Source organism: Pongo pygmaeus, chromosome 11 (genome assembly GCF_028885625.2).
Source record: "Pongo pygmaeus isolate AG05252 chromosome 11, NHGRI_mPonPyg2-v2.0_pri, whole genome shotgun sequence".
Taxonomy (NCBI): domain Eukaryota; kingdom Metazoa; phylum Chordata; class Mammalia; order Primates; family Hominidae; genus Pongo; species Pongo pygmaeus.
The window spans coordinates 57943013-57968422 of record NC_072384.2 but is presented as its reverse complement, the minus strand read 5'-3'; the positions used below and the strand labels follow the sequence as shown (position 1 = coordinate 57968422).

At 39.4% G+C, this 25410-nt stretch overlaps 2 protein-coding genes across 13 annotated transcripts in view; one reads left to right on the top strand and one right to left on the bottom strand.

Annotated features, from left to right (window-relative positions):
* PKP4 (plakophilin 4) overlaps positions 1–11478 on the bottom strand; it is a 231432-nt gene extending 219954 nt beyond the window's left edge. For 6 of the 10 annotated variants that reach the window (XM_054477302.2, XM_054477311.2, XM_054477305.2 and 3 more), the window contains exon 1: positions 11211–11478. The gene's annotated coding sequence lies outside the window, so the exon portion shown is untranslated. Of the gene's footprint in view, positions 1–10127; positions 11004–11210 lie in introns of those variants that run through there. The other 4 variants (XM_054477304.2, XM_063647495.1, XM_054477306.2 and 1 more) reach the window with 1 other exon arrangement.
* Positions 11479–11646: 168 nt separating this feature from the next.
* Positions 11647–25410, top strand: part of CCDC148 (coiled-coil domain containing 148) — a 280505-nt gene continuing 266741 nt past the window's right edge. Inside the window, exon 1 of one of the 3 annotated variants that reach the window (XM_054477298.2) lies at positions 11647–11716. In XM_054477298.2, coding sequence (XP_054333273.1) covers positions 11686–11716 — 31 coding nt within the window. In that variant the 5' untranslated portion in view covers positions 11647–11685. Of the gene's footprint in view, positions 12012–25410 lie in introns of all 3 variants that reach the window. The other 2 variants (XM_054477300.2, XM_054477299.2) reach the window with 2 other exon arrangements.

The window sequence follows — 25410 nt, the reverse complement described above, 5'->3', positions numbered from 1 at the left end:
ACTTCATGAATTCTACTTAAAATCAATGGGGTTTTGCTAAAAAATAAGGTAAACTTATGGGAAGTACTATTTGTAAAAAAATAGTAACAAAAGATAAAAGACTTGATTTTATAGACAAGTTTTTGTAATTTACCAAAGCTATAAATCTAACTTATAAAATTCTTTATTTTAATTCACCAACACATTGATAAAGATGGCTGGATTACTGAGGTCTCATATAATTCAGTGCATAATTTAGAAAGAAAGTTTTAAAAATTATGATTCAATGCAGCAATTGTATTCCTGGGCATTTCCCCCACAGAAAAATATACTTATGCTAAACTGTACATACATATTCATAGCAACTCTATTTGTAATAGCTATAAGTTGGAAACAACAGGTGAATGCTTAAGCAAACTATGGTACATCCATATTATGGAATATTACTTGGCTATAAAACAGAACAGACTATTGATACATGCAGCAACCTGGAATAATCTCCAAAGAATTATGCAAAATGGGAAAAAATATCCCAAATCACATACTTTATAAATCTATTTATATAATATTCTTTTTTTATTTTTGGAGATAGAGTTTCACTCTATTGTCCAGGTTGGAGTGCAGTGGCACTATCATAACTCACTGTAGCCTCAACCTCCTGGGCTCAAGCAATCCTTCTACCTCAGCTTCCCAATTATCTGAGACTACAGGCACATGCCATCGCATGCAGCTAATTTTTTAAATTTTTTTTTAGAGACAGGATCTGGCTATGTTGCTCAGGCTGGTCTTGAACTCTTGGTCTCAAGCAATCTTCATATCTTAGCCTCTCACAGTGATCAGATTACAGGAGCGAGCCACCGTGCCCACATTTTTTTTTTTTTTTTTTTTTTTTGAGACAGGGTCTCACTCTCTCACCCAGGATGGAGTGTAGTGGTGAGATCATGGCTCACTGCAGTCTTGCCCTCCCAGGATCAAGTCATCCTCCCACCTCAGCTTCCTCAGTAGCTGTAAACTACAGGTGTATGCCACCAGCATTCTTAAAATGACAAAACTATAGTTGTGATGAACAATGAATGGTTGCCAGAGATTTAGGAGGGGATGAGAGTAGGAGAGATGAGCTTTGTGGTGATGGAAATGTTGTGTATCTTGATTACATCAATGTTAATATCCTGGTTGTGACATTGTAATATAGTTTTCAAGATGTTACCACTGGGGAAAACAATATAAAGGGTACACAGGATCTTTCTTTCTGTAAATTTTATTACAGTGATTATGTGAGGTTGGGAAAGGGACAACCAAAATGTATAAGAATATTTCTATCTACTATATTAAGACCAAACAAAGGTTTACTTACTATACCAACTAGGTCAAAACAAGCTATGAAATTTTGTTTCATTACTCTTAACATTTATGTAATTTTATAGTACCAATAACCCTTAGCATTTTTGTAACGTTTCCCCTTTGAAAAACTTCATGTGCTTTAAATTATATCTACTTCTGTCTTAACTCTTCAGCTGAGTATACAAAGATATTACTGATTCACAAAAGGTATGGATACAGAAAGTTTGCTCAATATCACACTTTCAAAGCTTAGCTTAGTCTCAGTGCTTGATCGGTGCCTATCAGTAGTATGATAAAGAGCATTATGAAAACTCATCTCACTATGGTTATAATCCAGGCAATTAAGTTTAAAATGAATATGAACCAATCTGTTTAAAATCTTCTAATTAATTTCTTTTCTTTTTTTTTTTTGAAATGGAGTTTCGCTCTGTCACCCAGGCTGGAGTGCAGTGATGCAATCTCTGCCCACTGCAACCTCTGCCTCACGGGTTCACGTGATTCTCCCACCTCAGCCTCCCGAGTAGCTGGGACTACAGGTGCCCGCCACCACGCCTGGCTTTTTTTTTTTTTTTTTTTGTATTTTTAGTAGAGATGGGGTTTCACCATGTTGTCCAGGCTGGTCTTGAACTCCTAATCTCAAGTAATCCACCTGCCTCAGCCTCCCAAAGTGCTGGGATTACAGGCGTGAGCCACTGCACCCAGCCGTTATTTTCTTTACTAAGGAATTTGGTATAACGAATTATTTATCTAGCAAGTTGTATTAGAAAAGCATTTTTTTAAAGTCTAAATAGTTTTTTCCTTTGAAACATGCAGGATAAATGGTATCAGGGTCTCAGACCAGTTTACAAAAGGACAGAGAATAGGTATTAAGCACAAACAGACAAGATTATCCGAGAGTAGCAGGTGAAGGTGTTCAAAACTAGAATTCAAACTCATTCATTCACTTAAGGTATGTAGAACCACTGGAGGTCGAGATTAAGTCCTGTAGAAAGATAAAGTCCCTGCTGTTGAGTAGCTTAGAGCAGGACTATTTTCCCATGGAACTGATATACTCTAGTTACACTATAGGATGGGAGATTTATGGATTAATGTTGCTTCTGTGAAAAATTATATTCACAGTTCTAAACAATATTTTGGAAGATTGACACTTGCCAATATATTATCCGAAGATTTCAGACTGACACTTATTTTTCATCTGTTGACAGTCTGAATTAGACCTTTAACATCTGAGTTGTTTATCACAGGTCTCAGACTAATAGTATTAATAGTTGTGAAGTCCAGTTGGATTTCCTGATTCCTTAGTCAGTGCCTTTTTTAAACAGACTTACTGCTTATGTAGTCATCGACAAAATGACAGTAAGTGAAAAATTCCCATCAGTGCATCATTCTGAGATTCAAGGTAAGATTCAATGAGACCATTTATTCTAACATACGTCACAAGGGATTTTAAAACATTCTGTTTATTCATAACAATGGGAGGGAATATTTTCAACAGTAAGTTTGGGCTTATAAAGGCACACAAATTACATAGAGAATAAAAGAAAAGCACAAAACACAATAAACGAAAATACTGCTGCATGAAAAATAAAAATAAGAATGCAATAAAATGGCAGGTCTTATGGCATAAATTATGGTTTCTCATAAATAATGTATTGTCATTATGATTAATTATTTCACATAGGCTATATGGTAAAGTGTTTCAAGAGATACAGCCAAAATAATCAAGTTCATGATTAAAACTTATTTTGAAATCACTATTTATCTTTGGTGCAGACTTTTCCCAAAGAAAGCTAATGAGAGTGGTTAATGCACATCTCTAGAATCGGGTAATTTATCACATAATACACAACTAAGCAAGTAGAAGTATGAGCTAAAACCTAGTTATTTTATAGCTCATCCTTAATACTTATGAAACAATGTTACATGTTTATTTATATACCAACATTTCTAGGACAATCTTCTCTACCTCATGTGTCTTATCTTTCCCAACCAGATTGAAAAATGTATCATGGATTCCTTAAAGACCGAGACTCCCATTACTGAATCTAACACAGACAATAAGTATCCCTGGAGGAAGTCATCTTTTTGGCCATAAGGCCTATCAGTCTGATATGGAGCAGGGGACTAAAAAATGTTGGTTAAAATGAACTAAAATGAATCATTTCAAATAAGTAGTATCGTTTTAAATAAGTATGCAAAATGAAACACAATACTGCACACACAGTAGGACTCCAACAAATATCTAAAGCACTAATTGTCTACAGTCTCCTCACTTGCACCCCTAGTGGTATACAGGAATAAAGTTACCTTTAATTCATCAAACAGTCCCTGTTTCCCACTCAACCCAGGGTACAGGTGTCAGAACACATGATCCATTTCACTGCAAACTGGTAAATAATGGTTTCTATTTTACATGAGTATTTACAATTCTCATGAAGGTATGGGAACAACAGCCAGTTCTTCAAGAGTTTACTTTGATCGTGACATTGACAATTCATTTAATAATGCATACAATAGTAGTATAATTAATGCTTCCCTTTGCAAATAATGTCCTTATTGCATTAGCAAAGGGGAAGAGCTAACCTCAATATTTTTAAACAATTGTTTTATAGATAAACACATACTAGAGTTCTATAGGGACTTTTTTTTCTCCACAAAGGAAGAGAACAGGGTCTAGGAGAAACTTTCATCACTGAATTTTTAAATTACTTTTTATAGAAGAGCACAAATCCAAGTAAAAAATTCTCCTCATGAAATATGCCACAATTTCTGAACACTGGTAGATTGTCTATATGTAAAAATTAGACTTGAATGAAAAGTACCTATATTCTATGAGATATGGATTGATGAGTTCCCTATGAACCTAAAGTATTCATACAAAATGTTTTCAGAGGAGCAACTCTGTCAGTTGTTTAACTTCTCTGAGGACAAATCAAACCATCTGAGCAAGTAAGAAGTGGATCTTTCTCACTGTAACAAGACTAGTCCCTTCTAATCACCATCCTAAATCCCCTTTCTTGTTTCTATCCAACTTCTGAAAAATGTAGTCTCAATCAGAGGTGAAGCCTCCAATGTGCACAGGGGACTGGTTGTAGACAAGTAAGTCCCAGAAGGCAGGGCTGTGACAAACTGCAGATGTGCAGCTCCATAAAGGCTCACTGCTCAGCTCCTGCCCCGAGGGGCCCCAGGGATCCTCACTCCTGGAGCACTTCACTCCACTACCGCACAAGACACGAAGCCACTGACTCAGCCACAAAGGGTCACAGGTTTGTCTGGCTGCGACACTGATATTTTCAGGAGCTGAGAATTTCAAGTATACGACTTCAATTTTCCCTCCTTATCCCAGAGGGTAAATTGTCATAAATCCTTGGGAAGACGGCACATTCTTGCTGAGGAAAAAATGTAATGGCTTGATGTTCTAAGAGTTGCGAAATGTAAGTACCAGAGGGACTCTAGAGAGCATCTAGATCAACTCCCTCATTTTATAGACAAGAAAACTAAAGCCCACGAGAGTTAAATGACGTGCTCATGGGACATACACCTGCATAGTGGCAAAGCCAGGACTAGAACTAGAGCCTCTTGATATCTATTTAACCACTGTCTGTTGACTTATATCATGTATATTCCAAACCCCCTTCCTCTTTTCTAGCCTTTCTTGATTTGGGAGTCTCCTGCTGATTTCAAATATCCTTTTTTTTTTTTTTTTTTCCAACTGTGATCACTTTCAGACAGAAAAGCCAGCTTAAAGAGTTAATTTACAAGCTGCATTTGGGCAAATGGTGTCAAATGATGAACACTTTCTAATGCTTTATTCATGTACTGATTAGCAAAGACATTTTATAAAATGACTACTATCTGGGATTACAAACGCAATAATTGTATACATTTTCCTATACTTTTTGGCTAGTGGTGGTTAATGCCTCTCTAAGTATTGCCTACCACAAGAAGCTACAACTTCCCTACTTGAAAAGGCCCTTAAATTACTGCGCTGGATTCTCTTTCCTACAATGTCCTGCAAACTATCAAGCTCATAACGGTTTCTCTTCAGCAGTTTATTTCTTCCCTGAAATATCCTGTTGAAATCCATAATCATTTTGACAAAACCCACACAGAAAACAAGCCAATAATTTCCCTGGCATTTGGTAAATGCTGCAGAAACCATCATAAAAGCACCACAATGTAAAAATAATTATTTCAATGTATTAAGTGCTGGCTCTGAACCAGCTCCTGTTGTAAGCACTTTACGTGTATTAATTCATTTAATCTCCCCAACAACCATATGAAGTGGGTACTTTTATCACTCCATCCTACAGATGAGCAAAACAAGGACCATAAAGATTATACAATCTGCCAGGTTACACAGCTAGCAAGTTGCAGTGCCAGAATTGGACCCTGACAGTAAGGCTGCTAACCATGACACCTCACTACCTTAATGGCACTTCATGAGCCTCACTGAGTGGCCAAGCACTTTCCCTGGCCAAAACTACCATATGTAATCTTGGACTAGGGTAGAGGCAGACAGCAAGACTTTGAAAACATGTGCTTCATCCCTTCCCCTCACTTCCCAAAATGATATTGTTTTAAAACAAAACAAAACAATTAACAATGAATGTGAAGAAGGTTCAAAAGTCTCAAAAGAGAAATTCAACTTCCTTGTTGCCATGATTTCAGGTACAAAGGGAAACAGGGCTGATTATGTATATTCAAGCTTGGAAAAGTTTTTTGTTTTTTGTTTTTTTTTCTTAAGAAAAATTTTTAAAAACCACTGTGAACTTCAGGAATCTTGAGCTAAAATGTAACTTAGATCAATATAATCCAAATTGTATTTTTAAAAGGAGGAAGCTATCATCCAAACATTAAATGGTTTGTCAAGGTAATAAGGTTTAATGGCAGATCTCCTAATTTCTGATTTGGGATGCTTTTTACTTCCCTCATGCTTGCAATTAAGACACAGCTTGCAATGGGCCAAAACTTCAGACACCACCTAGCCAGTGTTTCAAAAGTCTGTTTGTAAACTGATTGTGGGTTTCTATGAAAATCTGCATTCCAAGTTTCGGGCCAGGCCCCAAAAGCCTGCATAGTACCCTGATAGCCTCATTTCAAATACATATTTTACCTAACTTTCATATACAGTCTCATTTTTGTGTCAAACCCCATACCTGTTTTAAATTCAACCTGGAATACAGGACACCAATGTCTACATTTTATGTACATGGTCTCAGGCCATAAGGAGCTTCCTCTGCCTTGCCAAGCTCACAGACGTGGTGATGGCATAGTGTGTGTGTGTGTTGTGGCGGGGTGGTGGGGGCAGTGTAGGGGCACAGATGAAGGAAGAGCAGTACTAACACCATTAAATATTTGCAACTCACCCAATTTATATTTAGTGGAGAGGAAACTATAGAAGTCAAACATGCCTCAGATGTCAAAGAAAGGTGCTTCCCCTGGCTCCCTCCCTCCCTACCCTACATTGTGAGTTCTGGATTTTGTGAAGACTGTATTATTCTGTATCTAGCTACCTGGATTGGCACCCACCCAGTCACCAGGCATTATTCCATTCAGGAAAAATGCTTTGCAATCACGACTTACAATAACTCAGACACTTCCATATTTTAATTTATATATTTGGTAGTAATAAAATCTCACAATACAATCCCTAACATCATTTTATCAGCTGCAATGAATCATTATATATGAGTCATAATAAACTATAATGTTATTAAGACTATGAACAATAAAATAATCAGTGATATAGCCAACATTTATTGGTATATCAAATAAATCTAAATTATGAAAAGGAAAAACAACAGGTCAATGATGAAGAAAATGTCTGCAACATTCCTAAGTTTAACTGAAGATCACCATCATGTAACATCCCCAATTTAGTAATGGTAACATAGCACACTAAATTAAGATAATTCCACTGAATTATTAAAGTGACAAGGTAAGAAATATTTGAATGTTATGCAACTTCTGAACTGAAACCAGCAAGTACATGAATTACTGTTCTTGGCAACTTAGGGCCTGATTACCTTACCTTGAAATAACCCTGTTATTTCTTATCACTGAGCATCGAACTGACCTGCTGACTGCTATCATCACTTCCATTGACGTAAGAAAGAAAGCTTACATCCATGTATCTTAAAAGTTTTCCTTCTTTTCTCTATTTGCAGCTGTCTGTAATGTTGTCTGGCTGTGAAATAGTTATTTAATTCTCCAAACATACCTAGTCGTCTGGTGTTATGTTTCAGATTCTTCTTCCCCCTTCAGTGCAGGAAGGGCACTACAGAATCATTTCACACATTGAAGGAGTAACTGTCTCCCTGTACACTTGAAGGCGTGAAGGCAAACTTCCCAAACTGACATACAATACCATAGGCATTTATGCCCTGAAATAACCCTATAGTAACCTCTATTTTACCTTCCATTTAAAAATGAAAATATGATGTCCATTTTAGAATTAAGCAAGGTAGGGAATTACTGCTCGATTGAAACAGAAAGAAAAACACATTAGATTACAGAGCATTCTCAAAATACCTTAATATTTCAAAAGAGTCAGGTAAGAAGCTAGACTTACCTGATGGTTGGCATCATCCAGGGTATGAATATTATTTAAATTGATCCCTGGGTAACAGCATGGAAATTACTAAGGTCAAAAATTGCCAATAATTGCATTTTCAAAAATTAAAGTGAGTTTCAAATTTTTACATTAAATTTACTTTGCCTATTTACAAGAAAAGGAAGAAAACTGCGATTCTAATTTAAACCTAATCCAAATACTCAAGGTCATATAAGTGCTAAAGTTTTTATTAAACTGAATTTGGTAGTAGTTTCTTCAAATTCATATTATGTCACAACTAGTCACAAAATTAGATTTGATTTATTCAGCTTATAAATGCATTACTGCTGCAATAATGTATATAATTTTACTTTGTGGCTGAATACTAGCTGCCCCTAGTTTCTTCTTCCCTTGTTTTCCATCAGTACTCTGCTCCCTTATCTCCCTGCAAAAACAATACAGGTAAAAATTAAAATAATTGGATATTTAGCTTTCCCAACTTAGACTCTTCAGTATAATACATAAGACACCAGATGCAGCACCCTCTCCTTACATAATAGCAGGGGGTGGGGAGGGAATGCACTTTGGTCAAAATACAATTTCGGTTATTTTCAACTGTGTAGGATCAGTAGCTGAAAAACTTTCACTCTTTGAATATCTATAACAAAAAGAAAGTATTTCTAACTGAAAAGTTACCTTTACCTGAAGCAGGCAAAACTATTTGCACAGCCAATCGTGTGTGTGTGTGTGTGTGTGTGTGTGTGTGTGTGAGATCCATACATCTGAACCGGGTTTTCAATTTCTAATGCGGCAGGGAAACTAAATTTGCTTTTACTTCCTAATCTTGACATCAAGTCAAATAAGCACGGGTTAAGCATGGGTTAAACACTGCTGTAATGTGATATTGTTACATAATAAAAGTTTCCTGTTGGCATTTACAAACACCTCCCAATATCCTCCACAGTGTTACTGGACACAAATTAAACCTCCAAATTAGAAGATTCACTGATTATGCACATAGCTGAAAAACAACGTAGCAACCAAAACATAAACCTTTCTGAGTGCAAAATATTTTTTTCTATTTTTTTTCCTTTCTGTTGAGTCCTTAACTAAAGGCTCCTATTTAATAGTTTTCAATGTCCTTGATCTACACAAAGTAGGTGTTGGAAGAAAGCTGATTGGTCAGACAACTGACTTTATTATTTTACTGAATCTGACATAAAATAACCAGGTGCAAAGAGGTTTATCATAAATGCAACCTCCAAAGCAAATTGTGTCAAATAAAAACACAACATATGATGCTTTTCAACATCCAGAAACACTTATTTCAGACATTAGTTGTTCTCGTTTTCATGTTGCCATTTTCCATAACTGTTTCACAGGCACCAAAACGAAGATACTCCTACAGCAATATACTGCATTCACAAAGAGAAGCATTCTTCTAGTTTCTCTTTAAAAATAAAAAGAATATAAGCTCAATTCTAGCGAACCATTTTCTGTCAAAATTTTGCTCGCCCGTATTAAGGAAAACAAAATTTGACCAAAAATGCATACTAGCCATCATTGATTTTACACGTAAATAATTACCGTTCTTTAAAAGTTGTAGGGCAGCAGTTTTTTTTTTCAGTCAAACTCAGTAACAAAGAGAAAGAACTGAGACCTCCACTAATAAATTACATCTTGAAATATACATGATTGTGGTGTCCCCGTGTTACTTTCAACGGTAACTGACACGCCCCGAATTTAACTGTACCAGACAGTTCTATCTGTCCCATCGCTGACCGAACAGTGCTTCTCTGTTTCTATTCATTATGTATTATACGAGGTCTAAACACAGCCCAGTATGACGAGGGAAAAAATTACACTTCTTAGGATACCAAAGTGATGCATTCAAGATCTCTCTTGCAGTACATGCCCGTGAGCACTAACAGGCATTTTCTGATAGAGCTAAAATACGTTGGCTGCAAGCTCATTACTCTAACAACCTTCAGGCCCCCTGTTCCTGCTGGTTTTCAGAAAACCCTGGTGAAAACCAGGCACTATCCATACCTTGCACACCAAACTTGCAAACAGCCCTGTGCAATGATCAATAACCTTGGCTACACAGTCATCGGCCCCAAATTCACAGTTCTGAAGACCAATGCAGCAAAAACCCAGACCAAAGGCTAGCTGGAGCCCCAAAGAATTACCGCGCTTCCCCTCTGCCGCATGGAGGGAAGCAATGGGAGAAGAGGAGTGGAATGAGGCTCACCAGCTCCGAAGATGCTCCGGTGACCTCTGGCTGCGCGGCGAGAGCTGGGGAGGGAAGGCGCTAGTGCAGCCGCCGCGGGCTGTGTGGACTCTGCCCCTGGTGCATTCCTCGCATTCCTGCACAATCTGTCGCCAGCCCAGGAGCCGGCAGCGCGCGTCCCCCGCTGTACACACACACCTGACTACCGCTGCGCCCCGAGCGGCCACGGCCGCCGCGGCGCCTCCACTGCCCGCGCTCGCGGTGTGTCGCACTCAGCCAACACGCAGCCAAATCCCGGCCCCGCCGCTCGCCCTACGGGTAGCGGTCCAGGGGAGAGGGCCGGCAGCCTCCGCAGCGGGCGGGGATACCAGATCCGCCAGGGAGGTGCCGCAGCTCCGCTTCAACTCCTGGCAGGGAGAGGAGGAAGCGGCGGCGCAGGAGGGCAGCGGCGAGGCTCGGGGCTGGGGAGCCGGGAGGGGTGGAGCGTGAGGATCCGCGGCCGGTAGAGAGGGGCGCACTAGGCAGAGGGGGTGGGCAGGACCGGCAAGGAGTACAGGACTTCGGGGACAAACGCAAGACCGCGCGGGCAGCAGGGGCGTGGGAAGACGGGGAGGGGGCCAAGATGCAGCATCTGGGGCTAGACGGACAGAGAGCCGGCCCCGAGTGCTGAGGAGGGCGGGCGCCCCGTGGTGTCGAGGGCGCAGGAGGGCGCGGGGCGGCAGGCAGCAGGGAAGCCGCCGCGAGGGCGTCCAGCAGGGCTCAGCGCGGCGCTCAAGTTCGGGGCTGGGGGCTCCGGATCCGAACAGCCCAGCGTGGGCAGAGGTCGTGCGCGGCGCGTACGGGAGACCGGGGAGAGGAATCGCCGGGAAAAGCAAATGGAGGGTGAAACTTGGGCGCCTGCCGGGGGGAGGGGAGCAGCAGGCGAGTGCGGGCAGGAACACGAGGCGGGGCAGGAAAGCCGCGGCGGCCGCGAGGCGCTGGGGACGGGGCAGCGGGACGGAGGCCCCCGGCCCCCAGGTCCCGGCCCCGGCGTGTGTTCGGGGCGAGGGCCGAGGGTCTCGTGGGCAGGAGTCTCCGCGCCCTCCCGCAAGCCCACACACTTACTTTCCAGCTTAGGCAGCGGCCGTCGTCGCTCCAGGGATCAGGGACATCGGCGCCGAGGGGTCGCCGCTGCGGCACCCGAAAAAATTAAAAAAGTGCCGCGGCCGCGCGGCTGCCCGCCCCTCCCTCCCCCACCCGCCCCCTCCCCCGGAGCGGCTCTCCCACCACCCCCGGCGGCGGCGGTGGCCAACTTGCCCCTCTACCCCTTGCCCATGGTGCCGCCTCCGCGGCCGGCGTCGACGCGGACTCAGCCCCGGAGCCCCCTCTACTGCCCAGAGGCCGCCGCCGCCGCCCGCCCCGCCGCCAGCCCTCCCGCCCGGCCAGCCCCGGGCTCCCGGCAACGTCAGCACGCCGCCGTCCCCGGGCCAGCTCCCGCCACCCCATTGGCGGGAAGGAGAGGGCTGGCCCTCCCCATTGGCCCGGCCCTCATATTGAACGGGCCAATGAGAGCTGCGGTTTCAGGTCGCCATAGAGACCGATGCTGTTCAGCGCGAGAGGGCCTGGAGAAGGTGGGTGTGAGAGAGGTGTCTCAGGTCTCGGGCGCGGGAGGGGGTGGCGGAGAGGACAGGGAGATTCCCCAGCGCTGGCTCTGAAATCTGGGGCAGGCTTTCCTTGCCTTACTGCCAACCCCAACTGTGCCTGGTAGGGTTTGTCCCTGGCGTCAAAGGTAGGAACAGCTGAGCCCTTAGACGTACCCCTGACGGTGAGAGCCCAGGAGTGGGCGTTTCACTTTTCCTGCGTTTGGGGAGTCCCTGAGGCTATGCCCTTTGACCTTTGACATGTGTGCAGCTTCTGCTTCTCCAGGTGAGTTTGCACCCCAGCCCTTCCATCGCTGCTTCCTCCTGACGTCACTGAGCCACCTAAATCCTACTTATGCTTGTCTCTCCAGCCACTCCCCCTTCCCTGGGGTGGATCTTTCCTTAACGTTTTGGGTCTTCAAACTCATAACCCTTCTCAAAGAAGACTCAAAGAGGATTTCCTTTGAGGATATTTTGGTAAGGGAACAAGGTGGCGGATTGTATGATAGATGCCAAAGCGTTAACACATGAGCTAGCCTGTTCCCTGATTCTTAGAGCAAACCTCTAATCTCCCTGTGGGCAGATATTTATTAAACACATCTGTGTACATCCCACACTATGAGCTTGACAGGTGCATGTTCTTTCACTTGAGAGGTTACAGGCTTGATAAAGATAGAGGAAACAGAAACAATCCTTCACACCTTCTGATGATTTCACAAAAGAGTAAGGGAAATGGATTACAGTTGATGGATTTTGTTTTCTATTTTCCAGTATCTCTTTAAATTTGATATGGAAATAACCTGAGGCATGAAATCAGTACACGCAAAAATCTTGAGCTTTAATAATGTCTTCTACTTTCATTTAAAATCATTTTGTGCTAGTTTGTCAATACTAATTTTTTGTCAATAAATGTTATGTTTAGATATCACCTTCTTAAAGTGAGATTTCATGAACATATTAGGCTTTAAAACGTGATATTGCTCTAGCCTATAGCCACTGATATTCTTACATTCTTTCTTTCAGTGATTTTACTTTTTTTTAGACTAATCTCTTTAGTAAGGAGACTATGTTTATGTTACTACCCCTCAAATTGGAGGGACCATATTGTGTGAAAAAGCGGATAGGATTTTGGAAATTACAAATATTTTGTTGAGAGAAACAGGTTAATGTGTGTGCAAGCTGCATATGTCTAAGTATTGTTCTGAATTTTAAGTTGGGTGATATGCTTTGCTACTGGTTTTTATCTTACTATAATTGAAGATTACAAAGATATAACCTAAGAAATGTTAATATGGTGCCTTGATTGGAAAAAAAAAAAACCTCTCCACATTTGTAGTAAAATGTGAACTTAGTTGACAGTCCTACACAGGGTAGGATTGTGGAAAAAAACAGGTGAACGTGTGTATGTTCCCCCTAAATATTTTCAGAATTGAGAAGGGATCAGCAGGGGCCAGGAAGTGCTGTGCCATGGCTGGCCGTCATGGAAATAGGCTGTTTTTTACTTCTTCTGGCTTTTTAATGTGTGTTTTTGTTTATAGAACAGAAAAAGTAAGCCACAAATTGTTACATGAGACACATGTTTAATGAAAATATACCAATGATTTTGCTTTTTTTAAATTTTAATAACATCAAATGAATGAAAGATGTGTCTAATGGAAAGACAAAATGGGTCTTTCCTTTTCTCTTGCCTTAGGGTAGCATAGAAAGAAGAAAAAAAAAAGATTATTACTCCAATAATCTTTTTGTGTGGATGTTTTTCTCAGATGACTATTTTGATATTGTAGATTTTGTGTTTGTCATAATTAAAATGTTACTGAAATCCGCCATGAATAATGTCCTCTGAAATAAGTTGCCACTCAACATTAATTTTTTTGTTTATTTTTGTATTTAATTGAAAGATTTCTTTTGAACTTGCTCCTGCGCTACTAAGCATTGCTAGATACGGTTAAAGAATCACTTCATTCCACTAAAAGTTCATGCTATTCAGACTTGGCTGTGTCTTCACTGATTCTCAGTTCCTTTCCTCATCAGGAGGATGATTATCTGGAACACTTATCCAGGAACATTATCCAGGCCACTTTGAAACCTGTCCAATGTCTGCTCTCCTCAAGCCCCCACTTTACGTGGTTTTCCTCCACTTCTGTAAATGATCTTGCCTCGTTATCTACTGAAGGATCCACCATGAGGTTCCTCAACTTAACTTTCCTAAACCTCAGTCCTAGTTTTCACACATCTTCATCTCCTTCAGTCATGGCTGAGAAGGTTGTCCACATTTCTCTTCAAGGCTCATACTCCACTTATGCTCCTAAACATGAGCCATCTTCTCTCTACCAGGATTTTGCTCTATTGATGATAATTTGTCTCTTACATGATGTGTTACACCCTCTCCTCCAAAGATTTTTCCTAAGCCTTCCAAATATCTGGCTTTTGGTAAAACCACCTTCCTTCTACTCTACCACCATCTCTATCTACTGACCTTTCTTTTCACCAAGAAACTGTCTGAAGGGAATTTCTTGAGGTTTCTACTTTGTTGCCTTGAATACAACTGAAATGATTTTGAAGATTGTGCTCTTTGTCCTCAAAATTCTAGCTTATTTTGCCAATTAAGTTCTCTCCTACAAAAATGTCCTTTGCCTCCAAGTTGGAATGGCCCAATTCCAGATTTCCAGTGAAGGAATGAAACCACTGTTGCCTAGCCTAAGGATCCACAGAAATGCAAATGACTGGCTTGAGAAGAGGATGATTTAAACTGCTACCCTGGCCACCTTGGGAAAAGTGCTGGGAAGTAGGGGTGGGGAGAGGGTCTGTGCTCAGGCTGACACTGGGGCCCAGGGCAAGGTTAGAATATTAAGAGGTTTGGTGACTCCACCCTCAAGAACAAAAGTAAACAGCAGAAATCCAGACAACTTTTCAATTACCAGCTCAGAAAGGAATCTACCTGAAGCTTTTAAGATTACGAAAACTCTGTAACTTTCCAGTGTTTATTTTTTTCGTATTATCCCCTAAAGATTAGTGGTAAATTCCCTAAGAAGCATAGCAGAGGCAGCAAGGAATAGGAGGAAGTAGGAGCACTGAGTCTCTTGTCATACCTGGGTGTCTATGGAGGAGTGGGGGAGGTGAAGATAAAATCTTCAAAAAGTACACCAATACTGATAATTTTGGGGTTTTCTTTTTAAAAAGAATGTTAAAACAGAGGTGGGTGGCAAAGGAGGGAAAGAGAGTAATGGAATAAGTGGGGCCTGAGAAGGGTTGCTAGGGCTTAATAATAGTTCCGCTCAGGTGGCTCTGGTGGTTTCAGGATTGGCTGAGCCCCACCCCATCCCCATCCTCTGAATATATTATACAAATCCTCCCATGGCTCTGCCTAATAATTACCTGTAAAAACTTTCTGAAAGTTTCCTGGCCTTCCCCCTTCTTGAGAGGGTGAGTTCTTCCTTACTGTATTGTGACCCTTCACACTCTATATCAAATGGTATGGTTATTTTTGTGTGAGCCTTTTCCCCTAAGGGATAGGATCCACATCATGATCATGACTGTGTCCTTCACTGCCTTAAACTACTGAAGCACTTCCCACACTAAGAAAAGCCAATATTTATTAGTCCTTTGTTTAGTTCTTGGAAGAACTTGACTTTGAACAATAAAAAATTGGAATCAGGGTGTTGGGAGAGAATTAGGAAAAGATGGGATTAGCTGTACAATGTGGAAAAATCAGATAAAGTGTGATAGAGCAGAATAGAGGTTTTGAAACTCAGCTTTGCTAAGCAAGTTAAGGGTTACTTTTTTTGGTATGTGAAACTTCTAGGTTGTTCTCTTTTGGAAAACAGTGGGGTCATGAGATTTTAACAACTTCATAAAATCAGAATGGCGTCAAACATCTGGTATGTGTAATAGACATGCTTCTTAGTACGTATATCCACAGCCCTTGAAGGAGGCAGCCCTGCACACCTCATGACAATGCACCTGGCATGGCATCAGCCCCTGTGGAGACCTGACCCATGTAGCCAATCGACTGCCTAACCATTGACCCCTAACTGGTAATGATGCCAATCAGATTATTTTCCAGGGAATTTGAAATTGAGAGAACAAGAGAACCAGAGAGAGCAGCTGTCTTGGTCCTGATGTTTTCTGGGTTCCTATTGAAGGGACCACAATATGCCTACCCCAAAATGTGCCATTTTGTCATAAGGAATATTTTGAGCTGAAAGCAATTGAGAAATAGCAGATACAAGAAAAACTCTTTTTCCCGCCTGCTTTTCTGTCCAAAAGTAGGCCATAAATTTCCATTTATAAAGTTGTCTGCCTCTCTACTACCAGGAAAGGGTGTACTTCGAAATGTCTCTTATTACTGGAGAGGACACTTATGCATATAACACACCTTACTAGACAACCCTTATTTATCGTACGTTTCCTAGCACCTTTCCTAACTTCGCCCCTCACCCCTGTTCTCCACAGGAAGCCCCATACCCCCTTTCCTTTGTGTAGCCTCTTCACACTTAATCACTTCTGTTACGATGGTATAGGTCAAAAATTCTAATTGCCTCCTTGAGTCACGTTTATTTGTGAAGCCTTTGTGTACATATGTAATTAAATGTTTTTTCTCTTGTCAGTCTGTCTTTTATCAGTTTAATTCTCAGACATTGAAGCTAAGAGGATAGAGGAAAAGTGTTTTTCCTTCTTTACACTATTCTCCTCATAAGGTCATACTTAAATAAACTTCATTTTCTTTTTGTTTTGTGATATTTTTGTTTCCTGTGATCATCCCTACTCCATTCTTTTCCTTGTTTGCCTTTAGTGAGTCCCTGTTCCTTGCCATCCAAGGCTTCGTTTACAAATTATGCAAATATTTTACAACAAAAGAAAACAGATATTATGACTTGATGAACTATGAAGAGTAACAGCCTAAAGTTTTTTTTAATAAGTAAATAGTAGAAAATGAATTACCTATCTAGTATCAAATTGTTGCCAACCTGAGTTAGGCAGAAGATTTTTTTTTAGTGCGGTGTCTCTATCCCCTACTCTCCCATATCAAAGTCCTTTATTCCTCAACAATCTGTTCTCATCCTTTCAAGTTGAAGATAAGAGAAGAACTTTGAGAAAATTAGTGATATAATCGTTTTTTCAGGGTAGAATCATTTTGCCACATCATTGGTATGGGAAGAAAATATTGGAACTTGTATTTCTATTATACATTTTAGGAATCAGTCTGGAAAATAAAAATAATTTATTAGAGACATCAGTAGTTATACAATGCAGGAGAAATAGACTCTGATGTTCAAGTTCCAGCAATTTAAAAATTTCTCAGGAGGAAAATCAGATGTCATCCAAAATTGCTACAATATTTTATTTAAAATACCGAATTATCAACAAAAATTATGAGACCTGCATAAAAACAGGAAAGTATGACTGAAATTCAGGAAAATAATCAGCCATTAGATACTCTAAGTGGCCCCACTTGTTGGATTTAGTATACAACTAATTCAAAACAGCTAGTATAAGTATGTTTTAAAACTTAAAGATGAAATGACTGAACAAATATGGACTCTAAATAGGGAAATAGAAACTATGAAAAAGAAATGAAAAATTTTAGAGTTGAAAAACATAACAATTTAAAAATCTGCTGTATGGGTTCCATAGCAAATTTATGATGGCAGAACAAGAAATCAGTGAACTTGAAGACAGACTAATAGAAACTATCCAACCTAAAGAATAGAAGAAAGATTGAAGAAAAATGAACAAAGCTGCTGGGACTTGTGGGACAGAATCAAAGTATACCAATTTATGCTGGGAGCCCCAAGAGGAAAGGAGGGATAGAAGGGTATAGAAAAAATATTTGAAGAAGCAATGTCCTAAAACTTCCCCAATCTGTTTAAAATCTTAATCCACACATCAAAGACACTCAGCAAACACCAAGTAGAATAAACATAAAGAGAGGCACAACTAGATACATCTTAGCCTGCTGAAAGACAAAAATAATAAGAAAATTTTGAGGCAGCAAGAAAATAACTCATTTTACACAAGGGAATCACAGTAAAATTAACAGCTGACCTCTCATTAGAAACAAAAGAAACTAGAGGATAGTAAAAGGACATTTTCAAAATGCTGAAAGAAAAAATCTGTCAATCAAGAATTCTATATCTAGCAAAACTGTTCTTCAAAATGAAGGTGACACTTACCATAAGTGGACCTATGTTGGAAGTGTGCTAATTATTGACAGATCCCATACAGCCAGCAGCTTTGTGCAGAGCTCAAAGTAAAAGAAGGTTGTCAGACAGATGCAGGGCACCTGGCAAGTCACCCATCATCTCCAGTTGGAAAGCAGCTCTTTACTCAGTGCTAACACTGGGTCATCAAATGATCACCACAGTAGAGGGCTGTTGTAAAATGCTAGATCTGAAGTTCTTCTAAAATAAATCCTGAGAAAATATGACCTCATTATTTCCTGAACTTCAGAGCTCTTTGTCTGCTTCACAGAGGTAGAAAGAAGCTTATTAAAGCAGTAGCAGAGGGAAAATAAATCATTCAAAAAATATCTGTCCCCACTCTATCCTTCAGCCATGATGCTTGGCCCTTTACATCCCTGGGCCACTGTTTATTGTTGTTTTCTGTACATCTCTGGGGTTGGATCAGGACAGCAAGACAACAGTACATACTAATACATCATCTTGTCAGGAACTGCCACATTTTTCTGTAGTTAATTTTTAAAATACAAAAAAAAATGAAGATGACAATATGTGCCAGAAAAAGCAATTGACAAGATACAACACCGATTCACGATAAAATTCCCAACATACTAAGGATAGAAAGGAACTTTGTCGGTGTGATAAAGTGCATCTATGAATACCAACAGATAACAACATATTTATGGTGAAAGACTCCATGCTTTCCTTCTAAGTCTGAGAATAAAGTATATGGCCATACCACCTTGAACATACCAGATGTCTGATCTCAGAAAGTAGAGAGGGGCCAGGCATGGTGGCTCATACCTATAATCCCAGCACTTTGGGAGGCCAAGGCAGGCAGATCACCTCAGGTCAGGAGTTCAAGACCAGCCTGGCCAACATGGCAAAATGGCATCTCTACTAAAAATACAAAAATTAGCTTGGCATGGTGGTGGGTGCCTATAGTGGCAGCTACTCGAAAGGCTGAGGCAGGGAGAATTGCTTGAACCCAGGAGGTGGGGGCTGCAGTGAGCTGAGGTCCTACCACTGCACTCCAGCCTGGGCAACAGAGCGAGACTCTGTCTTGGAAAAAAAAAAAAAGAAACCAAGGAGGGCAAGAAGGGACAGAGCTCATTAGTACTTGGATGGGAGAATAAAATAAGGATGTCCATTCTCATCTCTTCTAGTCAACATTTTATTGGAAGATCTAGCTAGTGTAATAAGGAAAGAAAAATCAAAGGCATATTGATTGGAAAGGAAAAATTAAAGCTATCTTTATTTACAGATTACTTGACCTTATACATAGAAAATCCTATTAGGACCTAATAAATAAATTTAACAAGGTCACAAAATACAAGATCAATATATAGAAGTCAGTTGTATTTTTATATGCTAGGAACTAGGAATCTGAAAATGAATTTAAAAAAACAGTTCCGGTCGGGCACGGTGGCTCATGCCTGTAATCCCAGCACTTTGGGAGGCTGAGGTGGGCAGATCACAAAGTCAGAAGTTCAAGAGCAGCCTGGCCAACATGGTGAAATGCTGTCTCTACTAAAAATACAAAAATTAGCCAGGTGTGGTGGCGGGCACCTGTAATCCGAGCTACTCAGGAGGCTGAGACTGAAGGATTGCTTGAACATGGGAGGCGGAGGTTGCAGTGAGCTGAGATTGCGCCACTGCACTCCAGCCTGGGTGACAGAGCAAGACTCCATCTCAGAAAAACAAACAAACAAAAAAACAAACAACAAAAAAAACCAGTTCCACTTATAATAACATGAGAAAGAAGACAATATTTAAGAATAAATTTTAGAAAACAAGCATAAGACCTCTAATGTATAGATTAAATGTCATCTCTATCAATATCTTAGCAAGCATTTTTATAGGAATTGAGAAGTCAATTTTAAAATGGAAATACAGGCCGGGTGCAGTGGCTCATGCCTATGATCCCAGCACTTTGGAAGGCCGAGGGGGGTGGATTGCTTGAGCTCAGGAGTTGAAGAGCAGCCTGGGTAACATGGCAAAACCCCATCTCTACCAAAAATACAAAAATTAGGCAGGCATGGTGGCTCACACCTGTGGTCCCAGCTCTTCAGGAGTCTGAGGTGGGAGGATGGCTGGAGCCCAGGAAGTCAAGGCTGCAGTGAGCTGTGATCACACCACTGAACTCCAGCCTGGATAACAGAATGAGACCCCATCTCAAAAATAAATAAAAAAATTAAATAAAATGGAAATACATATCAAAAACAATCTTGTAAAAAAAGGTAAGAGTTATTACAATACTAATTTCAAAACTTATAAAGCTATAATAATAGAATGTAATATTGGCATAATGACAGACACTTAGATCAATGAAATAGAAGGTACAGAAATTAATATATTTACAATCAGTTGGTTTTCAGCAAAGATGACAAGGCAGAGCAATAGTGAAAGGGATTTTTTTAAAAGAAATACTACTGGAATAATTGCATATTCATATGCAAAATACTGAACTTAAATTCTTACCAAACATCATACAGAAAAAATTAATATATATCACAGACCTACCTGTAAGAGCTAAAATTATATCTGAAAGCAGTAGAAAATCTCTGCAACCTTGCTTTTGGAAAGGTTTCTTAGGTACAACACCAAAATTGTGATCCATTAAAGAAGAAATTGATAAATTGCATTTTATAAAAATGAAAAGTTTTGCCCTCCAAAAGATACTAGTAAGAAAGTGAAAAGACAAATAACAGCCTGTGAAAAAATTCCTAGGTCAAATATCTGATAAAGTACTTGTATCTAGAATATATAAAGCATGCTAAATGTCAAAAATAAGATAAACAATTCAATTAAAAATAAAATGTTTTAATAGAGATTTCACCAAAAAGGTATACAAATGATTAATAAGCACATGAAAAGATGTTCAACATATTAGGGAAATGCAAATTACAACCACAATATGATACCAGTACACTACTAGTAAAACCAAAAATTGACAATACACAGTGATGACAAAGATGTGAAAAAACTGCAACTCTCATAAATTGCTAAATGTGTAATGGTATACACACTTTCTGGAGTCATTTAGCAACTTGTTGAAAACATAAACATAGCCAGACACAATGTTGCATGCATGTAGACCCAGCTTCTCAGATGGCTGAGGCAGGATGATCCCTGGAGTTCAGGAGTTCTGGGCTATAGTGCACTATGCTGATCAGGTGTCTGTACTGTTATGCATCAATATGGTGACTTCCTGGAAAGAAGGGACCACCAGGTTGCCTCAGGAGAGGTGAAGCAGCTCAGGTTGGAAACAGAGCAGGTCAAAACTCCTGTGCTGATCAGTAGTGGGATTGCACCTATTGATACCACTGCACGCCCGTCTATGCAATGTAGAGAGGCCTATTCTCTTTAAAAAAGAAAAGGTCATATATATAAATATAAACTTATACCATATGACCCAGCAGTCTTACTTCAATAGAAATAAATATGTGTCCACACAGACTTCTACATGAACAGTAGCAATATTGCTAATAATAGCAAAACATTGGAAATAATCTAAATATTTATCACCTGATGATTGACAAAATAAAACATGGCATACTCGAATACTATTCATCTCTAAAAATAATGAACTACTGATACATGGTACAATATGGATAAACCTCCAAAATATTATGCCAAGAGAAAAGCCAGACAAGAGGCCTCATTTGTATGATACCATTTATATGAAACTCCCAAAAAGGGAAAAAATATGAAGATAGAAGACAGATCAGTGATTACCTTAGACTGGGATGGGAGGATTTAATACAAGTGGTTATGACTGAATGTTTTCTGGTGATGTTAATGTCCTAAAAATGGATAGTGGTAATGGTTCCACAACAATACATTTATTAAAAATAATACAGTTCTAATGGGTATATTTTATGAATTGTAAATTAGACCCCAATAAAGCTATTATAAATAAAAAACTTTAAAAATAATGGCATAAACACATCTTAAAACTCCCTTATATGAACACTTAATAAATTTGAAAACATTTTCTAACATGATTAAAAATATTCCTAATGGCATTTCAGTGGCTCAGAACCCAGCTGTTAAACATTTAAAAAAAACTTTGTGAGGAAAACTAGTTGACCTCAGAGAAGCCAGAAATTTACTAGAGAAAAAGACTAAATTACAATCTTTGCATAATTGGTGGATGGAATTGGTTTTTTTTTTTTTTTTTTTTTTTTTGAGACAAGGTCTTGCCCTGTCAGATAGCTGGAGTGCTGTGGTGTGACCATAGTTCACTGCAGCCTCAAACTCCTGGGGTCAAGCAATCCTGCCTCAGCCTCCTGAGCAGCTGGGACTACAGGCGTGTGCCACCATGCCTGGCTAATTTTTACATTGTAGTGTTTTTGTAGAGATGGGGTCTCACTGTGTTGCCCAGGCTGGTCTTAAACCCCTGGCCTCAAATGATCCTCCCGTTTTGGCCTCCCAAAGTGTTGGGATTACAGGTGTAAGCCATAGCCCCCAGCCCTGGAATTGAAATTTGAGTATCATAATTGATTACATAAAGCCTATTTTGTACTTCTTCCATATTTTTTCCAGTGTCTATTTTAATGACTATATTCATTAAAGCCAAGTATGGGGGTGAACTGTCCTTAGAGTTTGAATTCTTCTATGACCAACCATTAAACCAAGATTTTCAAGTAGCGAAGCATAGTCCATCACATAATTGTCACTAACATTTATTCAAATTGTCTATACTACATATGTCCATACTATATATCTTTTTTCTTGTACTTATAGATTTTCTATATTTGTATTTTATAATATACATAATTTAGAACAAGATTACACTTAAAGAATTTAAAATAAATACATTTGGAAATATATCCTCAAAAGTGTTAGTTACAGAGATGTGTGAATGAGACCTCAACGTTTTAGTAGAATATCTTTAGATAAAATGTTTATTCTTTCTCTGCCATTTGTTTATTTTGTTGTCGTTTTAGTTTTTTCTCTTCTGTCTGCCCCAATTACTAGAAGTAAGTCTTTGAAAGACTATATTTTAATCTTGTTCTTTTGCTTTTTTCTTTGTCTTAAAGATCACTTAAATCATTTAGCTCCAATAAATTTGAATCTCAGACACACTGATTATCAGAGACAGTGATCATTATTGTGATTCAAGCTGAGAAAGGTCAATGAAATCTCCAGTGGTATTGAGAGGAGTAGCCTTTGGACACTTCTAAATGATGTAAAAGTAGGACATAAATAAGAAAAACACAGTAGGAAAAAAGACAAGGAAATTCCTACAATGTAGAGAATTTGATAAAAGAAAAATATCTGCCCACACAGAATTAATTCATTTTTATGGTCAATTGAAAACTTGATTTTTAAAATCATATGCATTTAATGATCCTTTACTGTTGGGCCTTGGAAAAGTCACTTTTTTTTTATTGTCTCTTTCCCACATCTGTGAAAATGAGATTTAATGTACTTCTCCATTTCTCACAAACATTATTAACCTTTAAACTTAAAAAAAGTGTGAACTATATAAGCTTCTGAACTTTTTGTATAAGTATGCTAGTGTTCCTATGCTAGTGTGCATAAACATGGAGGGCTTTGGTATCTAAGAGTTTATATCAGGAAACAACTCCTTATTTCTACTTTACATTTTTTGTTTCCCCGCTTCTTTCTATTTGTTAAGATTAGTAAAAATTTCTTTATTACTAACATAATTTGTAATCCCATAGATAACATAATCACCAGCATTTTATCAACTTCTTGTAAATCTTTTTTTTTTTTTTTTTTTCCAAGACAGGGTCTCGCTCTGTCACCCAGGCTGGAGTGCAGTGGCAAGATCTCAGCTCCCTGTGGTCTAAACCTCCCCAGCTCAAGTGATCTCCTGCCTCAGCCCTCCTGAGTGGCTGGGACCACAGGCATGTGCCACCATGCCTGGCCAATTTTGTTTATTTTTTATAGAGATGAGGTCTCCCCATGTTGCTCAGGCTGGTCTTGAGCTCCTGGGCTCAAGCAATCCTCCTACCTCAGCCTCCCTAAGAGCTGGGATTACAGGCATGAGCCACTGCACCCAGCCTTTTCTCCCTTTTTTGAAACCACTAAATAATTTTCTTTAGTTGGTATGTCATAATCTCATTAGTCAAATACTTAAATTTAATATTTTAATCCAATGTTTTTTTCAATTATGAGCTTTCTAAAATTATAGAATTTTAGGGCTAAAGGAATCTTAGAGATTATAAATCAGTATTAATACTGGCCTAATAACTCTCAGCTTAAATCCCTTTCTATTCAACCTTTTGATTTCCCTTATAGAGAAGAAGAAATTAATAAGATTCAGTCATTTCACCATGTTTGCTGTATATATATATGTGTGTGTATGCATGTAACTAAATTTTCCAAGTCTAGAATAATGTAAATTTTGAAAATGTTATATGGATAAAATATTAGAAGAAAAAAATGTGCAGTTATGCCAAGAATTCTCCTCCTCATATTTAAAAATGACTACTTTATCTGACTATTACTCTAAAATATTATTTGGCTATTGAGAAGGTGATAGCCTGACGTATTTTGTATTTAACCTTCGATATGTATACACTGTAATTATTTTTTATGTTCTTAAAATTGAATTGCAACCTATTGACTATGGCTTCTGTATTTTAAAAGCTGATAAATTGTGTTTAATATAGTTGGTGGAAGAGCACTGAGCTCAAAGTCAGGAGGTGTGGCTGGCTTGTAGCCTTGCCTGTCCTGCCTGCTTCCTCAAGTCTTGGGCAGTGCATTCCATCTCTATGGCCCTGTGTTTACTGATCTGTAAAATGACTCAGTTGGGCAGAAACATTTCCTGGGCCTAGGTTAATTTCCATATAAAATGAAATACTACATGATCTCAGTCTATATTTTGATTTTTTTATTTTGAAAGAAATTTCCCAAAAATGTTTATCACATTGCTATAGCCCTTAAGTCTATTTTCATCCCCTTGTTTGTTTTCAGTTTTCCAGAAGCTATGTTTGAATAGACTTTTCTCCTGCCTTCACTTTTTTTCCTTTTCTTTTTTTTTCTTTTCTTTTTTTTTTTTTGAGACAGACTTGCTCTGTCACCCAGGCTGGAGTGCAGTGGCACCATCATGGCTGACTGCAGCCTTGGTCTCCCAGGCTCAAATGATCCTGCCATCTCAGCCTCCTAAGTAGCTGGGACTACAGGCACAGGCCACTACACTTGATCATTTTTGTTATCATTATTGTTATTTGTAGAGATGAGGTCTCACTATATTGCCCAGGTTGGTATCAAACTTCTGGCCAGAATCCTCCCACCCTGGACTCCCAAGAGATCCTTCCACCCCGACTCCCAAAGTGCTGAGATTACAGGTGTAAGCCACTGTGCCTGGGTGACTCTTTTTTTTTGTTGTTCAAGATATGCCTTTCCCCTTTACTCCTACTTATATCTTGCCTTCCTGTCCCTAACTCTAGGACCTTACCCCTACCTTAACAAGGGAGCAGCTGTTTATTAAACAAACAAACAAACAAACAAAACAAACTATGACTGATC